This window comes from Myodes glareolus, chromosome 14 (genome assembly GCF_982192425.1).
Source record: "Myodes glareolus chromosome 14, mMyoGla1.1, whole genome shotgun sequence".
Classification (NCBI taxonomy): domain Eukaryota; kingdom Metazoa; phylum Chordata; class Mammalia; order Rodentia; family Cricetidae; genus Myodes; species Myodes glareolus.
The window spans coordinates 69,893,521-69,902,317 of NC_142039.1; the positions used below are offsets into that span (position 1 = coordinate 69,893,521).

An 8,797-nucleotide genomic window follows, 5' to 3' on the forward strand; every position below is an offset into this window, starting at 1 on the left:
TAAGGACTGGCTCAGGGCTCCAGAGAAAGCAGCTTTCCTGGGGAGTTTAAAACGCTGCTGAGATCCGTCCCCAGAGTCTGCCTGAGTGAGAAAACCAACACTTCCTTCCCCTGACTGACTTCACACCCTTCTCTGTCCTTCTCTTCCCCAGTACGGGCTGAAGAAGAAAGAAGAGAAGGAGGCGGAGGAGAAGGCAGCCCTGGAACAGCCCTGTGAGGGAAGCCTGACCCGACCCAAGAAGGCCATCCCTGCAGGATGTGGGGATGAGGAGGAGGAGGAAGAAGAGAGCATCCTGGACACAGTGCTCAAATATCTGCCCGGGCCGCTGCAGGACATGTTCAAGAAGTAATCCATCCCTACTGCCCCATCCACCTTATGACTTTTTTTTTGTTATTGTTGGTCTTTTCTTTTTATTCAGTTAGGTATCAGTTCCAAAGGGGAAAACCTCAGTTGGCCTCTGCCCCCTTCCCTAGCCAGGGGCGCCTCCCCTCTGTCCTCCCCTTCATCCCAGGGCTTCTAGCCCTGCTCCACTCCCAAATAGCCTGAAAAGGGAAGACAGCTTTACTCCAGCAGGGGGCATTGAACCCAGAACCAAAGGCACTGGGTGCCCCTCCAGAAGCCCGAGGTCTATGTTAGTGTGGCGACCCCCCCATATATTCCTTCATGCTCCCCACTGCCAGGAGGACCACTGTCCCCAGCCAGCCAAAGTAATGACACATTCCAGCCCTGCCCAGCATGCTGACCGTTGGCCTCTGTCTGAATCCCCAGTGGGAGTCCAGGTCAGGGCAGAGGCACTGAATGGCCCTGGCTCTGAAGAAGGCTGTTCACAGTGAGCCTGCCCTGAGAGAATCTAGCTGGGTCTGGCCAGGTTAGAGTCTGGGCAAGAGGCTCGGGCTGTCCTTTTCCCTCTTCCTGGTGGTATCTACCCAGGAGCACACCTCTCCCCAACCCTTCTTTAAAAAGTATGGCCCCTGCCAAGCTGCTCCTTCCAAATGGATCCTCTTTGGACTTTAGCACATCTGTGGAGGAGCCTAGGGCAGGGAAACCCCTTATTCTCCCTCATCTGACTTAGGCCCTGGGACCCCACTGCCAGGCTAGGCCCCAGTTTGCCCAGCCAAGGGGCTGCCCAGGTCCCCAGAAAATACTTGGAGCCATCGGGCAGTGAAGGTCTGTGCCAAGGGACCCGTCATTGGTACAGCCAAACTGCCCCCATTCCTCTCAACCTTTCTTCCCTTCCATGTCCTGTCCATGTGCTTCCAAGTCCCCACTGTCCCCAGGAGGACCCTTCTTGGTCAAAGCCCCGAGCAGCTGGGGAGAAGCCAGTTCCCACCAGACAAAAGACTGTCCATCCATCCCACTGGCCAAGAATCAGCTCTCCTCTGGGATGTATAGGACTGACGTCTGTCCTCACACCCCGCATTGTTGAGGCTTTGTGACTTGTGTGGAAATGGACCAGGGACAGAGGGGAAGGCACAAAAGAGGGACAAATGTGTGAGTCCACACACACACAACACACACACACACATCAGATAAGTATGGCAGGCCCCATCCTGCATCTGCGTATGGTTAGAGTGTGGTGTCTCAAGACTGCATGTGTGTTAGTTGTCACGCCTCTTTGTTAGAGGTAGTTTTTATGATGTACCTTGTGTATATGTGTTCGTGGGTCGCGGTGTGCCTGAGCTTCAACCATGTTCTCAGTGTGTGCCAGCCATCTCATGTGTTTAAAGATTGCATGTGGTAGCCTGTATATGCATGTATTTTCAAAATGGCATGTGTGTCAAGAGTGACAGTTACATGCTAGATGCAGAAACATCTGAGGGAACTGTCAGATGGGCCAAGACTGGTGTTCACATGTGTGGGTCTCAAACAGGCAGCTGTATGCATAAGTTGTGCTCGGCTAGCAAGAACCAGAATAAGATGCCTCCTCCTGACCCTGAGACCATTAGTCCAAGTGGCCACATCTGACAGGAGACCTTCCCCTTGGCCTAGAGTCCTCCACCCTTGGGGGTTTCCTACCTGAGGTCCTCAGAATTCTACTGGGACAGACCCAGGCAGTGCCCCAGGAAGCCATGCTGGGCCCCCGCCAGGGCCTATCCCAAAAGTCGGGGCCCAGGAGGGGGCGACTTGCCCTCTCCCGAAGCCTCTGTCCCACTGGCCCCCTTGCATTCTGCAGGTTTTTCCATTTTAGTGGACTTATGCTTTGATTTCAGAGAAGACGTGTGTCTTCCTGTCCGTTTCCAATAGTTAAAGCCATATCAGTTAGACCGCAATACTTTAAAGAGGAGACTAAACAATCCATATGTTTAGGGAACCAGAAAAGTCCCCTGGTCTGTCCCCTCTCTAAGGAGCAGGGCCTCGGCAGCTCCAGCTCCTGGGACGTACCCTTCTCCCCCACCCCCTGTGCTCCTGTGTCATCCCACAGGGCCAGTGTTTGTGTCTGTGTCTGTGATGGGGAGCCATCTTGCACCCCTGTTGTCTGCTTGTTTCCCTCTTCTATCCTGGGCAGGATGGTCACTCTCAAACTCATTGGGGTCCAGGGTCAGAGACAAGCAAGAACGAGTCCAGGGGCCCCAGGCCTCCTTAAACCCTGAGTAAGACTCCCACCTGGACACGGGATGAATACCAGGGTTAGGAAAGGCCTTCCTTGTGACGGAGACCCTTAGACCTCAAAGGTGATGGCAGGACACAGAGCACCCGAAGGGTAGTAGAGACCAAGACCCAGGGACCTGCAGGTAAGCAAGAGAACCCAGCCATGCAAGATAACCTGCATGGGCCTGAGAGAATCCAGACCCTTCAGCTGGTGTCCTTGGTGGTCTCCATGGCCCCTCCGGGTACCCAGAGTAGGATCAGGACTTTCTATCTCCACCCACAATCCTTCAGGCTGGGCTGGCTTAGCCTAGGTCTAAGTCTCCTCTTTTCCATGCCCAGACAGCAGATTTTGAAGCCTTTTGGAGGTGCAGGCAAGAGAGAGAATTTCTACTTGTTATAGATCTCATTCCACCCACACAAAGCCCAGGGGGATATAATGATTGACATCTCTAACACAGACCCAGCTATGGGGAGGAAACAATGGGTTAAAGGATGCTATGTCCTCTTGGGAGGACAAACATGGGTCTGTGAGCAGGGGAAGGGATGTTTGTTCCCCTGATGTGCCGAGAGCAGGAGGTGTGCGCGGCCCATGGGGTAAGAAGATGAGTACATCATACAGAAATGTGATACGCAAGTAACACACTGAAAAGAGGCTCCAGAATTCATGCACATGGGCACACACAAGCATGCATGCATGCATGTACGCACGTGTGTACGTGCGCACATAAACACACACACAGCATGGTGGGTGGCTGGAGATAGAACGAGGTGGACACTAACATGGGCACACGAACCCTTGGGGAAAGCCACCAGGCCCCTGCACCTGGGACTCCCAAACCAGCCATCCTAAAGACTTGAGGTCCTAAAGAGTAAGGATGGCATGGGATTTCCAGCCCCAAGAGGTAGCACCCAGCTGGCAAGGGTGCCCACCACAGCACCTTGTTTCGTCTTTCTGAGCTTTAGCCAGCTGGTGAGGCCTGAATTGGGAGGCCTGGGGAATCGGACTGGCTCCCAAGGGGGCTGTCTCCCTGATCTAAGGGTAGGCCTCCCAGTAAATGTTCCCTTCTCTCGTCCCTATTCCTATAGCCCTACCCTTTTCACCAGGGAGAGAACAGAGGTGCTCCTCCTGGCCCCAGGATGGGGGTGGGGGTCCTCCTACTGAGACCCAGGGGAGATGGACCATCCTGCTCATGTGGGAGAACCCCTTTCCCAGAATTGTGCACTGTCCTTGTTGCTCTGCTTCTTTTAAATGTGTCAGTATCTGGGGGAGGGGAGGGCCACCCCCTGCACTCCCTTGAACCTGACCAAAAGCCATGGCTGTGCTCCCCACTTTGTATGATGCAAATGCTAAGATGTACAAAACCAATCATGACAACAAAGAAAAAGACCTTGTACAGCAACTCCGTCTGTCAGCCTCCTTCTGTCCGTTAGCACCACCAGTGACCGGTGACAACCAACAAAGCTCAAGATACCCCAGAACGCTCAATGTCTTACCCCCAGCTTCTGGCCAAGACACTGTAGAAATGACCTCGAAAATCAATGGAGGCTAAAGTTGGAGCTGGCCCAAGTTCCAGGGTTGCTCTACCTCTGAAGGCCAGCTCTACAATCCCAGAGTAGGGGTTGTGCATGTTGAGCCTCGCATCCCATCCCCGGCTGCCCTTCTCTACCAGCTCCTTGGGGTGTGGCATCCTGAGAACCCCATGAACACAATAGATGGGCAAATGTCTATCAGTAGTTCGTCCAGCAACGCGAATGGGGGACCTGCTCCCTTCTGCGCCAGGGAGGCTTGCGGGAGGCTGAGGACACACAAAGAGGACAGCACTCAGCATTCCTCTTAGACACAGACACAGCTTGTCGAGGACTCAGGATAAGACCCCTTTCATTTCTGTACCCCCATTTCTGACCAGCCTGAAGTGAGGCCCATTTCTCCCTGGCTTCTCAGCACTCCCCATTGTCAGGCATGGATCTGTCCTCAGAGACTCCTCTACCTCCTCCCTTCTCTGCATCCTTTTCCCTGCCGTCCCAGCCCCAGCTCAAGAGTCTATCTAAAATGCAAGCATCAATATGTCACTCGCTGCCCAGCCCCTCCCACCTGCCTATAGGATGGTATCTACCTGGTAGACAGCATCCCTATGATCAAAATGGCTCTGTGTGCTATGGCTCCAGTGATTCCAGCCTGCTATGCCAGAGCCACATGCACCTTAGTGTTCCAAGAGCACCCAGACCCCCATTCAATGCTATATCACATTTGTATAAATTACCCCTTGCCCCTCCCCCTTACACCCTCGGCACAATCCTCTAGCTTCCAGCTCATGTCACTCCCCCTCTGCACAGTCCACTGATAGAGCTGCCTGTCTCTTGACCACAGCAGAGTCTGGTTACCATGCACACAGAGCACAAAGCCTCATGGCTTTGTGTTGCAATAAAAGCCCCGAGCATACAGACAGGCGCTGCCACCCAGCAGAGCGATCTTGAGCAAGACACTTAACCCCTGTGAGCATCTTCTCGCAAGGGAAGCAGAATGATAATAATTATTCTAACCTCCACTGTTGTAAGGAGTAAGGAGAGTTTTGCACGCATGCCCTTATCATCGAGTACCAAGCACTTATCGAGTAGTGCTATTAAACCTTATTTAAGGTATGGGAATACATTCATCTCCCCCATGACTGCAATCTCCATAAAGGCAACACGCTTGTTACCTCCCAGTGTCTGTGGGTCAGGAGCCTGGGCACAGATTAGCTGGATTCTCTGCTTTCGGTCATCATGAGGATGCTAGTAAAGTACAGGTCAGGGCTGGGGTCCTCATCGGGAGACTCAGCTGAGCAAGGATCACTCCCAAGCTCACACAGTTGCTGGGAGAATACACTTGATGGGTGTTGGCTGGAGAATGTCCTCTGACCCTTGCCGTGTGGACCCCTCTGTTGAGGCATCTCACAACATGAAGCTTGTTCTACCCCAGTGTGCAAGCCAGGAGAACTCTAGATAAGCCTGCTAGCCAAATGGAAGCCACAGCCTTCTATCACTAACTGCAGAAGGATGTGCCGTGTGCTATTGGCTAGAAGCAATTACAAATTCTTCTCGCACTACCAGAGAGGAAACTGCAGCAGAGTGAGCATAGCAGGTCTGAGCCCAAAACCTCCCTTCCTCAGAAAGGGCCAGTTCTCCCAGACCTACGCAGCAGAATCTCGAGAGGTAAAGATGTCTCACAGAGGAGCAGTGGCTGTCGGTGAGTTCCCTGTGGAGTTCTGCAAGACAAAGTTCAGGCCCAGATCATGGAAAGGAAAGAACAAGGACTCCAGAATTCCCTGGGAGTCCACCATGCGGTGGACTCTGCCAGTCACACAAGACACTGCCCCCCAAACCCGGCTTTGTGACAGCTTAGTCATGAAGAGACCATCAATGCTTCTCTCCTCTCCTCTCTTTTCCTTCCAGTGGATCTCAGTGCACCTGTGCCCTCCCTGTTGGGTAAACACCACCGCCCTCCTCGTTTGAATTCTGAAGTTTTTCTTCGAAGTGTCTTAATCCCCTTAGTTAAATCAAACATCTGTTACATGCTTGGCACTGTTCTGGCACCGAGAATACCAGCCACACAACCTGATCCTCCTGGGAAACTGCTTACAAAGGGAGAGACAGACCTGTTGCCCACCAAAGCATATCCAGTAACTCAAGTATACTTGGACCTTTGGTGAAGGCTCCCGGGAGAAGGCAACAACTAAAAATGAACCTCAGATGAGGAGGTGACAACTTAGCGGGGGAAGAAGAGCCCTCGGGTACCAAGAACAAAGGCAAAGGTGGAGGTGGGGACAAAAGGAGCTCCATCCAGGAGGTAGGAAAGACCAAGGAAGGGTGAGAAATGTGCGGCGGAGCTGGCTGAGCTGTTGGTGAAAACTGAGTCTGGGCACAGCAACCGCACAGAATTTGGGCTCTGCCTGAAGGCCACCAGGAGCTGTTGAGGAGCAGTAAGCTGAGATCCAGACAGGGGAATGTCTTCTCAGGTTGGGAGTAAGAGGCTAGAAACCCAGAACCCAGGGAGGAGGAGACAGTGCAGTGTCAAGGTAGGAGGAGGTACAGCCTGATCTTTGCCAATGAGGAAAGAGTGTGATGAAGCAGGCAGAATGAAGGGATACAGGACAGCAAATGGGCAGGCTCATGTGTGCACAGCATGGAGGGGGGAGGCATTGTGACTCTGCCTTGGATGGTAGAACAACCCAGGATATGAAACACAGCAGATGTGGTCAAGTTTGGTAGGATCCACTGGGTAGTCTACGTTCCCCGCTGGCTTACTCCTAGGAAGCACAAATGGCATTGGCATGGTCTGGTACCCCAGATGGAAAAGATGTTGACCACTGACTTCACCACAGGACCAAAAGATCTTGAAGTGAAGAAGCCTAGAGTGAACAGGGGGATTAAAGTCAAACCCATTATCCTGCGTTTTTAGGAACCCCTGTGTGCCACCCTTGGTTGGGGGTACACTCTCCATGGTGTTCTGGAGCTCACACTAGTTTGAAAGTTCCCCCTTTCTCTAAACTAAAAACCGCCAGGAGGCAGAGAGTTAATGAAACCTCCTTTAAGTCTCCCTAATTGGCTGCAAAGCCCAGCTTCTAGACCATTCACTTAGCTCTTGTAATTAATTGGGGTTTCTTGCCTGATGTAAGAGATGATTTGATACCGCCGGAAGACAATATTTTCTCAGTTAGGCTCCTCCAATTGGAGACATCCTCACACCCAGCCTCTGCATCCCTGCTGACCCGGGTAGAAATGCAGATTCCAGTCCTTCCTCTTTGTGTGACCTTCGGGCAGGGCATTCCCAGCTCCAAACATAGAACTGAGAAAAGTTTTAGGCTCAGAAGGTTGCATGAGAGCTAGCATCCCCATCTTAGTCTCCAGACCCAATGTATTTCCCCATCCATCATCCATCCATCCATCTATCCCCATCTATCCATTCATCCACATCCATTCATCCTGTCTTGAGGCAGGCTCAGTGATCTTCAGCTCTTGGTTACATCAATTCCCTGATGCATTCACTGTGAGAAAAATGAAATGACCCTGTCTGTGTAATGGTCATGCTAATATAATAAGCTAGGGAGGAAAAGGGAGCCACCCTTCCCTACTCAGTAAATACTTGCTGTATGCCATCCGCAAGAGCTGATTGCTTTAAATACATGACCTATCTGGAAAGCAGTCTGTGAGGTCGACATTATCTCCACCTTACACAGGAGAAAGAGATGCTTCGAAGCTGTGTGACTTTTCCTAGGGCCACAAAACAAGCCAAGAGGATGATGGGGATCAACTATCTCCTTCAAGAATTCCTCTTGTATCTTAAAATGATATCAATGTGTTATAGTTATTTTTCTGTAGCCGCATCACAAACGACCCCCCAATTTAGTGACTCCAAGCCGTGAGCATTCACTTTTCTTTTGGGGTATCAATTCTGGAGTGGGTGCCCTGGTAATTTACATGGGGACCATCAAGATAGCAAGGCTCTTCACAGCATGAACCCCAGAAAGGAAAATGGCTGGAGACCGGGACATGTTAGGGGCCACTGACTTCACAATATGTACCCCAACCTATCTTATAGTTCTTTCTTCAAGGCTTAGTCAGTAAACATCTTCCACTGATCCTCATTCTCTTCTCTGTTTAGCAAACCCTCACTGGGAGGCCTTCCTGTGCCCACAGTCTAAGTCAGGCCGACCTTTAGTCTTGCATCTGCCAAACTCATAAGAGCTCAGAGTCATATGTGCAAATCAACACACAGCCAAAGCACAGGATAAAACGTTTGAATTTTTTCCCAGGAAGCCTCCTTTGAAACTTGGGAGCCATTCATTTGACCTCTTAGGAGTCGCATTACAAAAGGATAAGGCCTGTGATACCCAATTAGCCACAAAATGTATGAAAATGCCTAGTCCAGGCATATCAACTTCTCGGTACATAGTACCCAAGACTATGAATGCTATCAATCTTCACCAGGCATGACGGCTCCTGCTTGAAATCCCAACATTCAAGAACCTGAAGCAGGAAAATTGTGAGTTCAAAGCCAGCTAAGGCTTCATAGTGAATTCTCCGGTCAGCATGGGCTACATAGCAAACCCCAACCCCAAACAAATAAACAAACACAAAGACTATGAATGTTGCAATTATAAATAAATTGAGATTATAACCCCCCCAGTCTTGGACAAGAGCACTGGGTTCGTGGACTCAACATTGGCCT

General features: G+C 51.3%; 1 protein-coding gene across 3 annotated transcripts in view; it reads left to right on the forward strand.

The window, feature by feature from the left end:
• Nucleotides 1-3,989, forward strand: part of Cplx2 (complexin 2) — a 74,186-nt gene extending 70,197 nt beyond the window's left edge. For all 3 annotated transcript variants that reach the window (XM_085699539.2, XM_048447850.3, XM_048447849.3), the window contains one exon: nt 152-3,989. In XM_085699539.2, the coding sequence (XP_085555665.1) occupies nt 152-349 (198 nt within the window). In that variant the 3' untranslated portion in view covers nt 350-3,989. The remainder of the gene's footprint in view (nt 1-151) is intronic.
• The last annotated feature ends 4,808 nt before the right edge of the window (nt 3,990-8,797 follow it).